The 21,919-nt window shown below is 33.9% G+C and overlaps 1 protein-coding gene across 2 annotated transcripts in view; it reads right to left on the bottom strand.

The window, feature by feature from the left end:
- Window positions 1-13,440, bottom strand: part of LOC117692474 (uncharacterized) — a 47,148-nt gene extending 33,708 nt beyond the window's left edge. For both annotated transcript variants that reach the window (XM_034480278.2, XM_034480277.2), the window contains exons 1-3: window positions 12,983-13,440; window positions 7,831-7,971; window positions 2,486-2,609 (exon numbers count right to left, since the gene is read on the bottom strand). In XM_034480278.2, the coding sequence (XP_034336169.1) occupies window positions 2,486-2,609; window positions 7,831-7,971; window positions 12,983-13,389 (672 nt within the window). In that variant the 5' untranslated portion in view covers window positions 13,390-13,440. The remainder of the gene's footprint in view (window positions 1-2,485; window positions 2,610-7,830; window positions 7,972-12,982) is intronic.
- Window positions 13,441-21,919: the final 8,479 nt, after the last annotated feature.

The following is a 21,919-nucleotide window of genomic DNA, read 5'->3' on the forward strand; positions in this document are numbered from 1 at the left end:
ATCTGGAAAAATGTGAAAAATTTACAGACAGTTGACCGATAGATGGACCCCAGCTCAGGTGAGTTAAAAAACACAAGAGTTTCATTTCTGTAACAACTGATTTGATGGGAATATATGGTATTTATAAATTTTTGCTCATTAAAACAAGCGTTGAAGTTTAAACAGACCCTAGGATGATTGTGAGGGAAATGACCCCTATTCAAAAGTTTCCAACCATGATATACCCAAAGACTTATTTTGATAAAATGCAAAGCTTTTAAGAAACATATTTAGGTAATCACAAATTACAAAGCTCACCAAGACGAGGCATCCCCTTTATGAGGCATCTTTATGAGACTATCTTTAATTTCATATTATATGGAAATCATAGTTTATGGTCTTGGATATTCATTGATACTGTTAAGTGTGGTTTGACACAATTTTGTATATGTTAAGAAATTGTTTGATAATCAAAATTTCATTTCATATGGTATCATGAGATACAATGCTTAACAACACGCTAATATAAAATATGATATTATAGCATTGAATCATGATTTTTTGAAGTATACAGTCTCAAAACTGCAGCGGCGTGTGCATACATATTGAGTAACGCGCGTTATTATATTATAAATTATGGTAGAATTGTAAAATACAATAGTGTATCATATAATACAATACTTTATCATAGGAATCATGTTAAATCAATTAAGGACGTTGGATCCTGCTTTCGAAAGTCTTAAAGTTTTTTTCTGAAGTATTTTTTAAAAATCTCCACACAAAGCTTAAAGCTGCTTGGTCCGTTTTTTTTGTAATTACAGTATCAAATTTTTTTCCATACAAATCATTTATCTTAAAAAGTTATTTACACCAGCAGAATGAGTCTCCTTTCAAAGTTAGAAATATTCAAAGTAAATAAAAATAATTTCTCTTTGGGCAAACGAAAAAACAAACCAAAATGCATCACGGGAATGTTTAGAAAAGGAAACCGCTTGGTTTCGTCCCCCGAATGATTATGGTTATTCAACCCGCATGCTATGCATTGATTGTAAAGAAAGCAGATTTTGAAAATATTAGCGAACAAAACGTACACATGTTTATTTGTAATTTGTCTGATTATTTCGACCTTTATTTAAAGCGATGTCAAAGTCGTAATACAACCATACCCGTCTCGTTGTCAGGGGTGAAATTTAACATGAGGCGAAATAACGCAGTACTTTTTGATGTCGTTTGTTATGTTAGCAAATTTTGAACGTATTTTTCTTCATTGAAATTTGGCATAATTGACGGGTAAAACTACTGCAATGTCTATTATTATACATATACTACCTGGTAAGCATAGCCATCGTTTAAAAGCGTACATAAAATTTGATATTAAATCGGACCAAGCAGCTTTAACCAAAGTTCAAAACAAAATTTTGGGGTCTATATGCTTCATTTGGCGCTACGGTGTATTTAATATGACCATTCTGCACTAAAAGTGCAGATTGCAAATAAATTGTTTTTCCCTCTATTTTTTATTATCGGAATGAACCATGGCATCAAATACAAATTTATACTAAAATAAATAAAATTATCATGAAGAAAAATGTTACAATTTCTTCATCTAATTGATATTTTGACCTTTTTGCACTGATAAAACGCTATTTTTATCCATTACTTATTCAACATATAATGAAATTATTTATAAGTCTAAAAAAATTATCAAATTATGATAAACTTGTTAGAAAAATCTAAAAATTTCAGAAAATATAATTAAAATATCATAATGGGTCTATTATGTAAAATTTGAGATATTGCATGAAATAAGCTAATTTTAGGAAAAAATTGGGAATCATTTCTCCTTGACTTTTATGAAATATAAGTAAAATTTGCCAATTATCATTAATTTGAATTTTTTGTACCAATAGTCGTATATCAAATAATATATAGAAAAGTAAATGAATTATGTTTTGTGTAACTAAAATTCGTGAAACTGCTGCTTTAAAAAAAACCAAACAACTATATTTTTATTGGCAATTTTAACATTATCATTGTATACTCAGTATATTTTCTTATAAAATAGGCAGTGATGCATTTTTAATAAACATCACAGACTGCATGAAATAATCATGATGATGTCAGACCCAAATTCCCATAGGAGACGATATGACTCTTTTTTTTAGCTAACATACTGATGTACATTAACAGTAGTTTAGTTAACTTTACCTCCTTTTACAATCAATATATGAATTGTTAAAAAAAAAAAAGATGTGAATATAAATAATAAAATGCTTTCTGTGATGATTCATGCTAGTTATAAAGGAAGCGTTCGTTGCAGAAAAACTCTACATAACCTACTTCTGCAATATCGCCACCTTCATATCCCACATGAATCACCAAGGAAAGCATTTATTGTTTAATTATAGGCAACAGACAAGTTTGGATCAGAAAAGTTCATTACAGCCTTGGTTCAAGTGAGCTAACAAATAAAATATATGTGTCTGACATAAGTTGGTATATATACCTCACAAACAAACAATATGGGTCGGTCTGTTCTTGGGTTTGAGGTTGTACATAGTAAATCTGGCTGTGAGAACACTGTTCTGCTCATTATTTTGGCTTCCTTTGTACTCATGAGTGGTTGATGCCTACAATATATATTCCAGTGATTTAAAAACTTTAAAGTACATGTAATTAAAAAATTAACTTAAACCACTAACAAAAACATAGTTAATCACTGATTACAAAGCTCACCATGACAAGGCGCCACCTTTTATGAGGCATCACCTTTATGAGACCCCCTCTATCATATTATTATACATATGATAATCATAGTAATGATCTTTGAGATTCATGTGGTTTGACACAATATTGTATACAACATCATGTGATACAATAATATATCATATAAATACAATATCGTATCATATCATACAATTTATCTATAACAATATCATGTGGTACATTTCATAAAACAATACATGTATCATATTTTGAAATATCGTATCATTATATACAGTATTATATACAACAATATTGTATGAGTCAATATCATATCATAATATACAAAAAAATTGATCGATATCGTATTGTAACATATAATTTTTTACAATATATTATATGATATACTGTAAAACTTGTCTAATCCGGCAGAGGGTGATTCTGAAAATGTTGGCTGGATTAAGCTGTTGCACTGAATTAATTTTAGTATTTACAACAATTCAAAAGGTGGCTGATGAATATGTAATGGCAAGAACTGTTTTGATGCAGGGAACAATGGATAAATATTTATGTACATTAGAGTTTAATAAAGAATAAAACATTTTGACAAAATAAAATGTAACTCTGTAAGTGTAACCACACATCAGGCATTACAAACAATATCGGCAGTCTTACTCCCGCAGTATCCAGAATCACGGCCTGAAAAAATGGGGTGAAGTATATTTAATTATCTATTACTTGCTTAAAAAATGCATATTTTTTTTCTAACAAGACTTAATGGTATTAAATCAATAACATCGACAGGAAAATTAATCAATAATTCAGTAGTAATTACCCCGTACAAGGCGGATCGATAAGTTGCCGGATAACGGGAGATATAACTCTCACTAATCATAAGCAGTCGATTCTTTTCATTGCAGCCAGTTTACAAAATAGAAAAGATCTGGATTGCACAACATGTTTTGTAACATAAAATGATATGAAAATGTCAAGGGACTGATTTTTGCCAGATTGGACAACATGCCAAAATGCAAAATATCCAGATTCAATGAGTTTTACTGTAATACAGTCCCTGAAACATTCTATAGTGGAATCATTTTAATTCGTTGGGGGTCAATGTTCATGGGTAGACAAGATTTTCCTGGTTCTCGGGGCGTCATTTTGTTTGTAGCTAGCTCAGGATAATTTTAACAAATATTAAACAAATGCTTGTATATACCTTCGTGGGGATGTAAATTTGTGCGCAAGAACTACCCACGAAAGCCACAAATATTGGTCCACCATGAACAATGATAATTTACAGTACTTTCCCATTTTTCCGTGTGTTTACCATGCGCTCACCCTGCGTTCACTTGCGCTCTCTCCTCCATTTGCGTTCACTGTACACAAAGCGCTCACCATTTGTTCAGTGTTCACTTATCCTTCTGCTCATTTTCATTCAGAACTCAAAAGTGAAAGGAACAATCTTTTCGAGTCACAACAAAATGTTAAAAGAATGTGTGCGTAAAGATGGAAAGAAACTTTTATTTCAAATCAGAGACATCCTTTTAATCAAACTTTAATTCGAAGAATTTAAAGTACACATTGAGCAGGTCAGTAAATAAAAAAAAAAAAAATTGTTTTGTTTGTTTGTTTTAGAATACTGCTGTATATTTTTATCTCATTCCTAAAGAGGTCAGTTATGCGTTCGAAATAAGCAAATTAAATTAGGGTACCTGTAAAGTCGTACATGTTAACTTTACAGATTTACGTGGAAGTCCACCGCTCTTTAGCTCTGTCTCCCGCCTACCACTTTAAATTAAAAATCTACCGCTTTTCTTCAAAATACATTCCTTGTTTTGATAGATAGCTATTTTGGAAGCCATTGTGGTCAAAAAATCTTGTTGGGTTTGAAATAAGCGCACGACTTTGAATCGGAAGCACACAAACGCTTTATTAAGTCACTTGAATGACAATGTTTTCAAGCACGTGTTTTACATTGAACTATTTAAAAGAAGCCACTTCCCTTGATTACATTTGTTACAACAGTCATGTTGATATCCTCACCAAGGAAAAAGAAGCTTTGCAATTCCACACATGGCTTTAACAATGACTGAAGATATTGTTTAACTTGTCTATAACAGTAAACTTGACTTGCAGTTTATTACAATGCTGCATGATTTGTGATAGGCATGTATAAACATTGTTTTGATATTACACAATTTTCTACTAATTCTTTGTTCTTTTCTATACTATCGGAAAAAAGAAACTGTGCATTATTCAATATATGAAAAAACATTTATAAATTACAATGAACAAATATTTTATTTTTTGTAATACTGTTAACACATGTATTATAACAACATCTCATAACACACTAATGTCAACGTCAATTTCAGCACACTCAAAAGTCACTGTTATTTGAAATTGAATTAACAAAATTAATAACATGTGTGACCACCATTTGCGTTCTCGCATGCTTGACAGCGACGCCTCATTGATGCCACTAAAGAGCTCAGAAATGCTTGAGGGATGTTGTTCCAGATGTTGGTTAAAGCCTGGCCTAAATCAGTCAATGTCACTGGCTGATTTGGTAAACGGCGTAAACGTCTTTCCATTTCATCCCAGACATGCTTGAACGGCGACAAAACAGCTGGCCGCAAGACATCGACATTCAGTTGAACAAACAAGTCCCTGACTACACGTGCAACGTGTGGCCTTGTGTTGTCTTGCTGCAGAGTGATGTGATTTTGGTGTCTCTGTATGAAGGGTATCACATGACGCTGAATAATTTCATCGCGATAGCGTACGCCGGTGTGATTTCCATTGACAATTTGTAGAGGGGTCCTTCCACTTGCTGATATTCCACCTCACACCATAACGCTACCTCCATCAAATTGTCGACGTTGAACAACACAAGCGTCCTGGTAACACTCCCCAACTGCCGTCACACGACGATACACCCTACAACGGCTGTCACTGCTATCCAAAAGAAATCTGGATTCATCAGTGAACAGAATATTGGCCCAGTCCTGTATTCTGAATCGCAGTATCGTGTGCACCATGCTAGTCTGGCGTTACGATGACGTTGAAGCAGTACTGGGCGCACCGCTGGATGTTTTGGTCTGATGTTTTGCTCGCGCAGACGATTAGGCACAGTTCTTGGACTAATTTGTCGAAGCCCTGGAATGCTACAGGCAGTCAAACTTGCTGTCTGGAAACGATTTCTCAGATGCACAAGTCTAATGTGGTTGTCCTGTTGACGTGACGAAAACATGAAAGTATGCCTGGAACATATTCTTTTCTTTTCCCTTTTTGTCGTTTCTTTGCAACTGTCCACATGCGATTCCATGATGTACATGTCTTTTTCTTCCTTTGACATTTCTCTCATGTTTAGGATGTGCGAGTACAAAGTATCATCGCTGAAGATAGAAACGCACATGTTCTTACAGCTGCAGCCACGAATCTTTTATCTCTCTGATTTTGAACAGATCAGGATCATCATGGGGTAGAGGTACATTCTCAATGGACGCTGAGCTTCTCTGGTATTTTCGTCATCATCATCATTTCCATCATCTGAATTTGGACCCGACAAGACAGCATCATCAAAAAACTGCAAAACCCGTCGATCTTAATCAATAGTGTCATCAGCCGGTCCATCGTCGGCCGTGTCTCCTAATGAATCTTCATGATCAGTGACCTGGGAAGCTGCAGGAGTGCTGTTTGGAGTCCATCCAAAGTGCTGAGAAAAGAAATTCTCTAGCTCCTGAAAATAAAAATAAATATTTTACACCAATAAGAAAACAATAATTTCATTGAAACATTTAATGAAAAACCCAAACCCTTGAATGATATTTTTAATTTTTTTTTAATTCTTTATTTTTTGGTGTATGTCATTACTCAATAATTGTAAGTTGTCGTGATTAAAATGACTTACTAAACAATTATAATTAATACTCAGAGAAAAGAAAACTGCAAACATCAAGTACATATAATAAACTTGTTTTTGTCCTTATAACATTAAGAATATATACATATTAATTCCATTTATGATTTCTTTTCCCAAGGGTTGTTTAATTGTTTTGTTTTGTTTTTTAATTTTGACATAAAAAATAATGTGCAAAAAGATTCACATTTTATTTTCCTGATTAAAAAAAAAAATGTAGGTAAATATTTCACATTTGTTATATTTATTGTTAAACTAAATATATCATTAAAGGAAGAAATAAATTCAAAATGCAAATTAAAGAAGAAAAAAAATATGCGATGTCACGGGGACTTGAACATCCCATAGCACATTGTAAGATTTACCAGGAGAACGACCTAACCTAATGCGCCACGGACACTACGCATAAAAAAGAAACTAATAGTGTCAGATTTTTGCAAACTATCTACAACTTACAAAGCAAAGAAGTTCGCCTTTTTACTTTTAAACACATTTTTTATCTACTTATTTTACCTTAAAATGCCCTAAAAGTACTATTCTTAAGGATACTAATGCTTGTACACCATCCAAATACACAGACAATGCATAATTGCATCTATAAACAAAACTTTGCAATTTTCATGTAGAAAGTTCGTTTAGTTCAAACATTATCAAAATACTGGCTTCGACTGATTTTGTGAATTCTGTATTACCGATACACATTTCTGTAAGTTTTTGGTGTTGTGTCTTTCCTTATATAGCATATAAAAGCGAACGGACAGCTAAAAGAACATTATGTCAACATAACAGAGACGGCAATCTTGAAAATGTCTCTCCGTAAGTCAATGACCTTTATCATAATAATCAACGCCTATCGTCAATAAAACATACATCTTGTTTAATAAAAAATATTTGCTTACCTCAATTTCGAAATCCATTCCTGCACAAAATGTTCAACAATGACACTGCACTCTTTAAAACCGTTTTAAATATTGTTTATACTGACATGTGCTGAAAGCATGAAGCAGCAAAATGATGTCCACTTTTCAAGTGCGATTTTCTACGTCATAATAGCGATGTCAATAAGCCTGGGTTTGTCAGAGAGCGGTCCATATATATTTATATATATTCCCATACATTTCACAGTTCTATTTTATTAATGTTAACTGATGGATAGAAACCTTGGCAAATCAATATAATTTTAGATTTTCTAATACCTTAATCACTAACAGCCTAAAACTTACATGGAGGAAATTCCAAACATCTGCAAAAATTTGTCAAAGAGAAGCTGATACTGCCACTCCAGAATTTCTCTTTTTTCCTCAATGACCTTAAGCACACACCCCAGTGCATATAAAAAGTCATCAAAACTGCATCTTCCAAATCTAAAAGAAAAGACATCTTTCATTATAAGAGGCCTATGGGCCACATTGCTCACCTCAACAACAGTGAATAATTTTTTTTTTATTTGACAGGAAATTTTATAGAAATTCATGAAACCCTCTAGACTTATAAAATCATGAGAGTTTACCATAATACTGCTTGAATTTCAGTGTAAAAATCTTATGAATTTTTATCAATACAATGTATACTGTAGTAATGTATTATAACAAATTATATGTAAATTAATTTATTTCATCTTACTTTTCTTACTTCAATCACTAAGACTGATTTATCTTTCGATCATTATTACATGCTATCATGCATTTTGATCATGTGCTTACCATAACCAGGAAATTGACTTTGCACGGTAAAAGTAAAATGAGAATCATGCATACAAAAGGTAATTACAGGGGGAAAATATAGTCAGGTTTAAATAAACAAGAGGACCATATGCCACATCCGATATTTTCCCAAATCCAGATCCATTTTTCCCAATCAAGTGTCAATATTTTTAAATATCAGAACATGTTCTGCTGGTATATAAAATGCAACTAAATCAGCTTTTTTTCTTCATATTTGTTTATTACTCATACTGAGCATAAATAATGGACCAACTAGGGGCAATTTCATTGACACATTCGCTTTCCGTAAGTTCGCCAGAATTTCCTCGTCCTGTGCATTAATTTCCACCGATGTTATTTGCTTTTAAAGTGGTGAATTTTAAAATTGGTAATTTAATTTGGTTTAAACATCTCCCTTAATTGCAATTTTTTGTCATTTTCTTATAATAAACATTTTCATGAAAAATATGCATATAAATAGCTTTATCAAGCTATTTTGAATAGCTTAAAAAGAGCAATATACCGTAGCTTATTCAAGCTATATAGCTAAATCAAGAGATTGTACTATATCATATACCTAGTAGTGTATCAGCCCTGAAACACCTGTTTTGGACTAGGTGAGACACCAACCCGAAGCTAGGGCTGTATCGCCCTCGGGGCTGATATTTCTCTGTCTCAGCCCGTCGTCAAGGGGGTGTATTGCCCTCAAATTTGAAATTGATAATTTCCATATATCTCTGCTTTAAATTAAGACTAGTTTGTGAAATAACGATAGAATAACGAATACATAATACAAATTATCACCTTACACGTCTGAATATTTTTACTTATTATCGAAAATTGAAAAATAATCATTCAAAAATAGCACCAAAGAGTGATGTGCATCCAAGTAAGGGGAGGTAACCCACACAACGGTTGTGTATTTGGAACAATAGCACGCTTTATTTGATATTAATCAACATTTAAATTATGGAGGATATAGAGAAAGATGGAACAAGACTTAATCTTAGAAAACCAGAGATTAGAATGTAAAAATTAAGGGGTTAAAGTAATGGACGCGCTTATGAACGTTCTCAAACAACTTTCTAGTTGAAATCCCAGTGAAAGAGTTTGACCCATAACGAAGCTGCGTAGGAGGGAAGTTTCACTCGCGATAATTTTGAATTCTAGAAGATAGTGCTTCATTTCAGACGACAGACTCCCTTCTACTGTATTTCAAATGACGATGGTTTGTCAACAAAGTCCGACAACTCTTACAGTTTAACACATATAAAAAGAAATAAAAACGAACAAGTTTTGTAAATCCGAAAAAATCTATACTAGCTTCTTCATGATAAATTATATTCCTTATTTGGAATTTAAATTTGAATTAAAGTCTTTGATTTTAGATATATGATATAAACAACATCACACTTTTGTTTTGATCTCGTCCCTGGTATCAGCCCTCGGATGGTATTGGCCCGCGCCCTTCGGGCTTGTGCCGATACCAACCGCTCGGGCTGATACCAGGGCCGAGATCAAAACAAAAGTGTGATATTCTATATGTACTGGACCTGGTGACCTAGATAGAATGTTCTATCGTAAAAATGACAGATGTCCTAAGGACCCGGTTTAACAATAGAATTCGTCCCAAATACTCGCTTTGTTGCATATTAAAAAAATATATCGAGCTGTATCCCGCCTTAATTTACATAAAGTTAGTCTCAAATGCCTACAATGTTGCTCTTTTATAATCCCATTTTACCACATTGACTGTTTTTGCAACAAAATCAATGCCACTTTTAACATCAGGTTTGAAATTTCCCTGTTTATGGTCGCCATGTAAATGATAAAATCAGAGACATTCCAAGTGAAATTTTCGACAAAGTAGCAGGTAAATTCAAACGTGTATATTAACAAAATGCCCTGCCATGACCCATTAAATGGTTTATTTTGTGGATTTAACTACATATGCATGTTCAAAAAGGTTTGTAGTGTATAAAATGTGTTTTTCTCCTGCAGATTATTTTTAACAGACTTAAAATTGAAGCGATGCAAATCAGTTTCGCGGTTGCTACATTGCAAGTATATGGGACGAATTCTTACTGGGTATATCCCTCTAACTATTTTTAGAATCGGTAGGACAACAAAGTAGTGCCTTTAAGCAAAATAGTCCCTATACTTGCAGAGTGTATATACATTTATTGGGACATTTTAAATCAGAATGCTTGACACATGTCAGAAAAGAGGATTTTCAATTTCAAAAACAAGTGTCAAAATTGAAATATCATTTGAAGAAAAGAATTGAAATTGTTTGATGTACACCCAAAACTGAGAAATTCCCTACTTTTACTTTCATTTTCAGAGTTTTTCAATACAGACGCATTTTGCCGGAAAACGAATCTGACTTCGAACCACGAAATTTTAACAGGAAAGAGACAATTTGATGAGCTTTCATTCAAGAGGTCCCTCGTTGCTGAACGAAAATTAGGACCGGAGCTATGAACCCTAACGTTAACATTACCGCCTATGGAAAATGCATTAGTGGACTATACCCTACTGTGACCTAAGCGTGTATTCGTTTGCTACCTCCAGAACTGGACCTGAATTATCTCCAGCAGATCTCCATTTTTTACCCGCTATTTGAAAAGTAGACAATGGAGATCTACCAGAGATCTCCATACTGCAAACGAGCAAATCAGAATTACTCTTGCAGCTCTCCAATCGACCAAACGGATCGCTGGTCGCGGTAAAATCATAGGGGCTTGGTTGTTGGATAGTGAATTTCCTAATTATTTGTTCCCGAAGTAAAAATTGATTAAAATTGGTAATCTTATGTGTATTTCTGTGTATTGCAATAAATAAATTCACTGAAACCCCCCGTTACAGTCATGTTAAAAAAGTGTATTCAATGTACATTAAAAAAAGTAAAGGAACGACACTCGCCATCTTGGATTTATAGGGGGTCCTCGTTTCAAGCTATGTTTTAAACAAGTTCTTCCATTTTTCCAACGATTACTGACAAGATCTAGGTTGGAAAATATTCAAATGACTTATTCCTATCGTCTGACTACATCTGTATGCTGCATAATAAACACATCGTTCGGAAATGTACTATATACTTGCCAAACTTATCGAAAGCAACGGAAGTTTACTTTTGAGTGACGTAAATTCTCCATATAATCACTGAGATGTTCCGAAAATGTATGATAAATCTAGAGAGAGCAAAATTTCCACGAAAAGATATTCCTGTTGGTTTATCCAATGCTTTCGGATCTCCTCAGTGATTACATGGAGAGTTTGCATCAACTTCCGTTGCTTTCGATAAGTTTGGCGAGTATCTAGTACATTTCTGAACGATGTGTTTATTATGCAGCGTACAAATGTAGTCAGACGATAGGAATAAGTCATTTTAACATTTTACAACCTAGATCTCGTCAGAAATCGTTGGAGAAACGGAAGAACTTGTTTAAAACATAGCTTGAAACAAGGACCCCCTATAAATCCAAGATGGCAAGTGTCGTCCCTTTACTTTTTTAAATGTATACATTGAATTCACTTTTTTAACATGACTGAAACGGGGGGTGTCAGTGAATTTATTTATTGCAATACGCAGAAATCCATCTAAGATTACCAATCTTAATCAATTTTTTCTTCGGGAACAAATAATTAAGAACTTCACTATCCAACAACCAAGCCCCTGTGGGTAAAATTATTCTTTCTATTGTGACCACAGGGGCTCGTCACGAAGTTTTTTCAACCTTTTATGTATACCACCTCTATACTATAAAATTCACAAGGGAGGAATCAAAACTCGGAAAAATCGCTACCTCCCGATTTCGGTCGCCTCGTATTAATTCTTCTCGGACGTTAACCCTGCACTCTAGGTATCATTAGATCGGGAAAGGACCATAGTTTTTAGGAATACCTGCAAAATTTAAACATCGGCAACAATTTTAGAAGTTTTCACCCATTTTCTTCCAGTTTACTCTCCGGTGACACTTTCTTCGATCAGATGTTGCGCACCAAATTTATTCATGCGCTCTCATTGGTTAATTTTGTTGATCAAGATAAATCGTACGTTGACTCGTATTTTAGAGGGATATTCAAATGGTGAGTGAAGAAGTTCTTATTACGTGGTGAGTATATGTATTAATTTTCATATTTATGTAGAAATATTTTAACCATACATCGGACATTCGGTAGGACGTGACTATGTATTTCTCGCATCAAAGCAAGTTTGAATATCGTTTGAAAATCCCTCTAAAATACAAGTCCGCGTACGAGTTATCTTGAGTAACATTGAATTGACCAATGAGAGCGCAACATCTGATCGAAGAAAGTGTCACCGTAGAGTAAACTGGAAGAAAATGCGTGAAAACTTCTAAAATTGTTGCCGATGTTTAAATTTTGCAGGTATTCCTAAAAACTATGGTCCTTTCCCGATCTAATGATACCTAGAGTGCAGGGTTTAACGTCCGAGAAGAATTAATACGAGGCGACCGAAATCGGGAGGTAGCGATTTTTCCGAGTTTTGATTCCTCCCTTTTGTATTTTATAGTATAGAGGTGGTATATATAAAAGGTTGAAAAAACTTCGTGACGAGCCCCTGTGTTGTGACCCAGAATTGGAAACTTCAGTGTAGGTTAAAAAAATTAGTTTTGACTATCAAAACGTAAGAAATATAACTTACAAAGTACTATGTGACTCGAAATCATCAGGTTTTAGTAGTCTAACCAAATCCTTGTCATAACGTGTTATCTCCCAAATTTCCTCTAAAGAATGGAAATCAATGTTTCGTAAACATAAGGTTGTTTTCAACGAAGTTGTTTCCATCTCCTTGAGAACACTTTGTGGAAGAGTGGCCAAGTTCCATTCATTAATAATCTGCAAGGGTAAAGTTTCTTTGATAACAACGCCAAGTTTATCTAATAAGGATCGCGTCCATTTTGAGGTGTGTAAGGGAACATCTTCGTCGCTAGAACTTGGTGAACTACTGTCCTTTTTATACGACGAGTCACTGTCCGAATGTGTCAGTTTTGGAGGAGTGAGCAAATTATGAGACTCAAAATCAGGTGCAGCTCTTTTTGTCCCGGCCATTCTCTTTGTTAGCTCCTCTCTATCAAAGCGGAAATGGCTGATTTTTGTGATGAGTAGAATGCAGTACGTTCAATTCAGGATTTTCCGGCAAGTTTGCGATATTTTGCATTGAAAGAACGCTTTGAAACTTAAAATTGATAAATCATATATAATAAATGATATATGTATTCTTCTGTCCGTGGAAATGAACTAATGAGTTATAATAGCAACACAAAATAGCTTAAACCCACAGGATTTCGATGGAATACTCAATGAGCAAAATTTTGTGTATTCATTTGCGTTTTTGCGTAAAGGGCGCTACGCCACTTATAACACTGTTATATACAATATGACAATTATATGTGTATGGGTAATGAGTCATTACCCATACACATATAATTGTCATATTGTATATATAACAGTGTTATAAGTGGCGTAGCGCCCTTTACGCAAAAACGCAAATGAATACACAAAATTTTGCAAAGCATAGGTCTTATGATTTGAGTTTCCTACTGTTTGCACGTAAACAAATCGAACTGAGACTCCACTAAATTATAATCTGCATATTTAGTATTCAGTTCTCATCGTAAACCATGCAATTACTACGAATCCGGAAAATACCGTCATTCCATACTTTACATTACCTTTGACTTTCATGTTATTGGCTTAAAGAATGATCTACAATAAACTTATTAAAATGAGATGAACAACTTTTAACTCCTTTCAAGTTTAAATATTCATACTAAAATCTGAAAACACATCAAGTTTTGAGTGTTTGTCCGTAATTGTATTCTGTCAGTCTATACTTACATGTAATTTAAAGTCGGCGGTCGGGTGATTAAAATTTTGACAAAGTAACAATACATTGTGATATAAACTTGATCAAAAATTTGTTATTTAGGTAAGTATATTACGGTTTGAATAATAGACCTGTTTCAAAACGCCAATTATCTTTAGTAATATGCAGTTGGTTTCCGCTGAGGTATCAGTGTTTCATATATAATTACACATTCTTTTAAAATTCAACATTTCCCTTACACATACAGTATGTTAAATTGTACCATTTGAGACAATATCTCATCATCAAAATCCTGTAAATCTAAAAGCTAAAACCTAAAATCCAAGAGAATCGGGGGTCTTGAAATTTTAAAGAAAATATTCGAAGAGTACCAGGTAAATAATGTTTCTCTCGGAATTCAGCAACTTTTGTTCATATTTATTGAAATCATAATACTTAAAAAATGTCATATTTTTAAGGCTTTTTTGTCATTCAAATAACATAAAATCCAGGAGGCTCTGCCCTGGACCTGCTGGGGGCCTCAGACCCCCTACCTTTTTTTGAATACAGTAAATTAAAAGGTAGCTACGCCACTGAAGGTGATATGTACATTGTAATATCTCCTTTCCAAAAAGCTTGCCCGACTAAACAAAATTATTCAATGAAGCATGTACATGTATCAGTTAGGCTTTCTTATAAGATATGGATTTTAACTTAAGTTGCGGATCATAAATTAAAAAATGGAACTTGCAGATTAAGAAGAAAATCTCAGGCTGTTCTTCGATCTACTCTATATACATATATATACATATATCACTTTATATTAGATTATTTCATTAATTCAAATTATTTTAGGAATGTACATATATCAAATAATTGCATGTAAGCTTGAAAGAGGAAGATAAAACAGTAACATTTTTAAATTGTATTTGTTATATTTAAATGATGCAAAATTAATGTTTTCCAACCATAAGAAATACGAAAGGTTATTCAAGCACGTAACATTGCTTTTGAAAGGACACCTTCATCTAAAACAAGCGTGTAGTGTTTCCCGAGAAACAGATCCACACCTCGGCCATGTTTAGATCCTCGTCCGCTGTGAACAAGCAATTCTTTTTTTTAATTCTATAAATCATGAATCATTTAATATTTATTCGTTTGATGAGATATCGGCGCTTCTGATTGGTCGAAAAATTTCTTTGATACCTTCATCAATAAACTTTTTGGCCGGATCTACTTTTCTCAACTGTTTTGATCTAACACTATTTATAGAACGGGAATTTCCAAGATAAACACTGTCAACAAAATGCAAAGTTGTGTCTGTTTTATTGTCAGCAAACAAAATGCAACCTTATGAATATAAAAACTTGAAAGTTTAACCTTCAAAAATAAACAAAACACATTATTTGATTCACGAAATAGAAAATTAAGCGTCTTCTCACGATTTCGTCTGCTTGAGATCAATCAACATTTACAGCTAGGCTGGCTGTTCCTTTTCCAGGAATATTATAACGAACATATATGCCTATAAACTTTCACGGTAACACTGCTGTTCAAATTTGGTAACAATGATTTTTAAATTTACACACGTACATGATCGGTCATCAGAATAAGCGTCGTACGTAAAGAAAAGCTATGAGTAATGCATCAACTCCTTCGGCGCATTCCAAGCGGCAGATATACCAATTAAGTACATCACTGGCTATCAAAAGTTGCTTATACATACTATTCTTTGTCGACATATCAGCTATTTTCGTCCACGATCGCCTTTCCTTGGATGGTTATGTCCAGTTGCATATTCCAGCGATCTCACATGAAAACTAGTTTTATTACGAGTTTTTCTGCACAGTGAATAATATCACAAGCTATCGCATGTATTTTCCTTTCGTTTTCAATTCAGCCGGTTCAGATTTTAACTCACTATTTGTGTTTAATCCATTAAACTCAGGATTGATGAAGGCGCATCCATTTTGAATATTGTTGCTGTTGTTGTTTTGTATTCATAGTGACATGTGTATGTCAAAAGTATTGCACAAGACAATATTTACATTTACTTTCTTTCCCCTATCAAATTGCATTGTTTTATTTGAGTGATATTTACGCATAACACAGAAGACCCAATCACCAAATCTGGTGCGTATGAATACAGTCTTCCTTTAGTATTTCTCGAAGAACATGACTGACTCTCCTCGCGACTTCAAGCCAGATCACGACCTGATATTATACTTACGCTGATAAATATTTCTTGGTGTAAACATATTTTAGCAGTAAAATGAATTCAATTGATTAATTTCTAGTATCCCAAAAGTAAATTTATCAAATTACAGAATGAAAAATAAAATTATCTTACAAGTTATCAATCTCTATGCACTATTTTTGTCAGCATGATTCGGCTGTTCCAATGGCTCTTCCGTTAATTGCACATTACTCGCTGAATAAGGCAGAGATTTTAAAAAATAAATCATGTTTTCGGAAAGAGAATAAATATTAAAAAACGTAAATATAAGCATTGAATAATTATTTTTGAAACCTGCAACGGTGTGTGCAAACAAATTCATAACGCGCTAGCGCGCGTTATTCAATTTGTGTGCACACACCGTTGCAGTTATGAGACCACATCTTTCAAATCAAAGTACTTAGAGTACTGAGAGACGGAGGCATCATTGCGGAGGAGATTAATCTACTATTAATTTAATTCCAAGTATTGAAGTACCGACGGGAGTTGATTTCATCGATTGATATTTATCTTAAAATCAACGATATGTAATTTCGCATGCCGAGTAGTTTCTTATCCGTAATTGAATAACGCATATTTTCATAATATGAATTTTTGGGCTTTTCCGACAATTTCAAGAATTATAGGAAAACATCATATGAATCCTGTTGCGTAATATTTTAAGATATAATTATTTCCATCAAACTATGTATCAGTAATGTAAATATTTCTGGAAAATTATATGGATCCGAGCAATGTTTAACTATAATAATTTTTAATGCTTCAGAATGCATTACATCGAATTTATCGATTACTTTCGAGAACAAGGTCTTGTCAGTCAGCGGCGATGATCTGTGGTTAGGTCCAAACATAGTTTCACTTCCGGTTTGCCAGAGTAACTGTATAGGAGATTTGATAAAAATCAAATCCCAAAAATAATAATGGTTTTTTCTTCTTCAAATTTTAAGGTATAGAAGGTTTAAAGTATCAATTAAGAGTTTGCAATACTTAATACTAAAGGACAGAAACTACTTTGCTAACATATTCAGGCTCTTTTATGGAATATGCAAAAACAAATTACATGTACAAACAAAAAATAATTTGTTAGTTAGTACTATACCTAATGATTCACAATGTATACTAAAATTTATGATATATAATCAATAAAAACTGTTGAACAGTGAACTTTTTTCATATGAAAAAAATCGTTCATGCTTAAAAACCCCTAGTGTTACATGTAGGTAATACATGCATGATCTCAATCTCGCATAGTTGTTCTTTTTCTTTTGCAGAATGTACGATTCGATTGTAGAGAGTGATCAAACATATTTCTAAGCGGATGAAATATTTATATATAAGAGACGCTACAGCTCATTTTGCTCAAAATTACCGTTGATTTAATCATTTCAGGCGGTCCAAAAAGTAAATATTGCTAGCTCAGCCTTTTGATCAACAGCTTAGCGAATCAACTGTAAACATTTCATCGTGACTTTCTGGATGGGATTAAAATATTACGAATTTATACAGATTTTACTTGTGGTGTAAACAAAAATTGAGAGATATAAATTTAGAATTTCGGAAAAATATTTAACACGCAATTGCGAGCTTTTTTTGCTGTAAAAAGATTCAATCTGTCAGTATATGCAAACTCCTATTCTTTTATCTAACTATGTTTAAAAACGGAAATATCCAAGATGAAGAGAATTCGCTGTAATACATGTATCTCTTTAAAGCTAAATTTAAAAAAAATATACCGCGGTAGATCTTATAATACCCCGTGCTTCACTTTTAAAAGAAAATATGTACATTCTGTCAAATGTGTTCACACTTTTTTTTCGCGAAATTCTTTTATCAACTTGCAAAAACACACACTGACTTCCCAACTTACTTTGAAATCGACAGCGCTGGCCAGACAATGCAGGATTAATCAAACATCACAGCACGTGGCCTGGGTACTTTACCTATGCACATACTGAATGTGTGTGTGGGGGGGGGGGGGGGGTTGCGTTAAAGGGTGTAATCTGGATGTTTAATCTATTTGTTTCACTATCCTTATAGTAGGTTTAGTATGCATGCCAAGTAAAACTAAACTAAAATGTGTCATGCTACGATCACGGTTGTCTGTTCTTAATTGGGAGAATACTCAAGTTCACATAGCAGTGGTTCAACTTGTTGAATAATCATTTTATTGGATCGATGCCGGGGGGTGGGGAGAGTGTAGCGATACATAGAAAGATATATCTCCGCAGAGGATTAATTGATAATGCGCAAGTAATATACGATAAAGACTAAGAACCACGCCGTGTTTATCCATTGCAGCTCATAATTATTCAATATTTCGGTCAACACAAGATGGTTCTTGAGGAATCCTCATTATTTGACGTCACGGACAGGAAGCTGTATAAAAAGTATAAATAGCCACTAGACGATTACACACCATTACTATTCTTAAACTCATGCATATTCATACTTACTTGAATTTAACATATGGACTAAAATTTTCGAGAGAAATTATGTTTATTGATCGCAATATGTATAGTTCTATTTATTGTAAATGCAAATAAGATATTTATTTCAATAATAATACTGAAATATGAATCCCAAACGAATATTGCAATTTTTGCCACTAGGTGGTGTCCGTCAAATCGACTATCGACGTCACATGTGAGCTGACCGGTAGCAATAGAGGAGGCTCATAGAGCCTCCGTCTAAAAACAAGAGGCCCATGGGCCACATCGCTCACCTGAGGAACAATAGGTATGATAAAATCAGCTCAATGGAGTCATAATACAAACTATCTGGACAATGTACAATAATACATGTGATCCTGTATAAATAAAATCCATTTTCCCCTGGATATTCTTATGTTTATAATCATTAGTCCCTTTTCTAACAGGATGATTTTATAATCACATCATATGTTGAGTATTGCAGTTCTCAAAAAGATCCCTAACAATAGTTTATATATGGGATATAAACGTACATCAAACTCTGAACCTTCTCGTAAGGCCAAAGAATTGTCCTGGGGCCAAAGTCTTAACAATTATAAAGAATGGCTGATTAGTTTCTGAGAAGATTTTTAAAGATTTACCCTATATATTCCTTTGTTAAACTTTGACCCCCCCCCCATTGTGGCCCCACCTTACCCCTGGGGATCATTAATTTCACAACTTTGAATCTACACTACCTGGAATGCTTTCACACAATTTTCAGCTTTCCTGGCTGATTAGTTTCTGAGAAGAAGATTTTTAAAGATTTACTCTGTTTATTCCTATGTAAAACATCGACCTCCCATTGTGGCCCAAACCTACCCCCAGGGGTCATGATTTTCACAAATTTGAATCTACACTACCTGAGGATGCTTCCACACAAGTTTCAGTTTTCTTGGCTGGTTTCTGAGAAGAAGATTCTAAAAGATTTACTCTATATAATCATATGTTAAACTTCGACCCCCCATTGTGGCCCCAACCTTCCCCCATGGGTTATTATTTTCACAACTTTGAATCTACACTACCTGAGGATGCTTCCACACAAGTTCCAGCTTTGCCGGCGGATTAGTTTCCGAGAAGAAGATTTTTAAAGATTTACTGTATATATTCATATGTTAAACTTCGATCCCCATTGTGGCCCCACCCTACCCCCGGGGGGTCATGATTTTCACAACTTTGAATCTACACTATCTGAGGATGCTTCCACACAAGTTTCAGCTTTCCTGGCCGATTAGTTTCCGAGAAGAATATTTTTAAAGATTTACTCTATATATTCATTTGTTAAACTTCGACCCCCCATTGTGGCCCCACCCTCAGGTGAGCTAAAAAGGTTAAGTTTACAATTCAATAAGTTGGTTTCTGGAAGAACAGACTTTGAAAATTTTCGTAATAAATATTGACAATTTTTTTTACTTTTTTAATCTTTAGCTTTTAAGATCTGTGTACAAACATAGAATTGTGAGCAAATCTCTGTATCTTGCTTATAATTCGAAGCTTAACACTCAAATATGGTTAGTAAATAGAAATTGTAGGGTAACAATTAAACACAAGAAACATGCACTACACGTATAACAAATAAAGAACACAATTTATTTTTTCGAAATGAATCATATATATACATGTATATACCTACATATTTCCGTCAGCGATATCAAACTCTATTTAAACTGAATAAACTCGAGAAAATGCCGAGCATCTCAACCAAACCTATTGCATTAATCTACCATTACGCAAAAGATAATGCCGAATTACCGATAGAATGAATTGTATTTCAGTATCCCTAAACCAGATTTTGCTTAATTTGCGCAGGTAAACAGTTAATTGTTTTATTTACCGAAGTCTCTGTTTGATTTGATACGTAAGAATCAGGAAATACAGACGATAGTTCCCAGGTTACAAAGCATAAATAATGAAAACGAAACGAAAATCAGAATTTAACAAGCTAACACCAACGTCATGTGTGAAAACTGTCAACGCATTGAAATATTTAGCCTTAATTTACTTCACAAAATCGGCACCAATATATTTTGCATGTTTCAAAAATTTCCCTTCATACGTGACGGTTGCATAGCAAGCAAATTCATCATAGTCAGATCGACCCTTTTTCGTATAATGTCATAGCTGCTTTAAACAAAGAACCTCGTTTTAGAAGTATGGAATACGAGTCTTGGTAAAATGGGTATGCAAACCCGGGCCGTGGCAAAATAAAAGCCGGGGCAGATCGGCAATCGTCAATTCCAAATACACATTATTTTGCAGCAATATTTACAGCGAATACAAATATACTGGTCCATCAGATATCCCGAAATTTTAATGAGATTGGCAGATTAATACCTGCCAATCTTTTGTTTTGCTCAGGCCAAGTCTTGCCTACCCATTTTACCGTATGCCGAGCCCGAAGCTATAAACTGATTGAAACACGCCTTTCCTTTATTATTATTTTCGTAATAACTCAGATTTGAAACAGAATTAGCACTTAATTTTTGCAATTTATATTTTCCTCCCCATAAGGATAATTTATGCTAAACTACGTTGAATTGAACTCGGTAGTTCTGGAGAAGAAGATTTTTAAAAATGCACCCCCCTTTTTCTACAGTTTCAAGGTTTTCTCCGCTTTGAATACAGATCGGACTTTTATTTCTGCAATTTATATTCGCCCTCCCATAAGGATGCTTTGTGCCAAATTTGGTTGAAATTGGATTAGCGGTTTTAGAGAAGAAGTTCAAAATGTAAAAAGTTTACAGACGGACAGACAGACAGACGGACGACGGACAAAATGTGATCAGAAAAGCTCACTTGAGCTTTCAGCTCAGGTGAGCTAATAATTATTCAATGCTTAAATATTATATATCATCGAATTACACCAGGCCGATTGGACCTATATATAAATTTGAATAATCTTCTGGCACGAATTGCAACAATATTGAAAAATGCTTAAAAACGATATAAGACACCATATCTCAAAATTTTGATCATTGACCTCATAAAAATTTTATGCCAACAGAATAAGGTCAATATAAGTTGTTCAATACCATAAATGTTTTTGTAATATCATCATCTAATTTTTTT

This window comes from Magallana gigas, chromosome 4, assembly GCF_963853765.1.
Source record: "Magallana gigas chromosome 4, xbMagGiga1.1, whole genome shotgun sequence".
NCBI classification, from domain to species: Eukaryota; Metazoa; Mollusca; class Bivalvia; order Ostreida; family Ostreidae; genus Magallana; species Magallana gigas.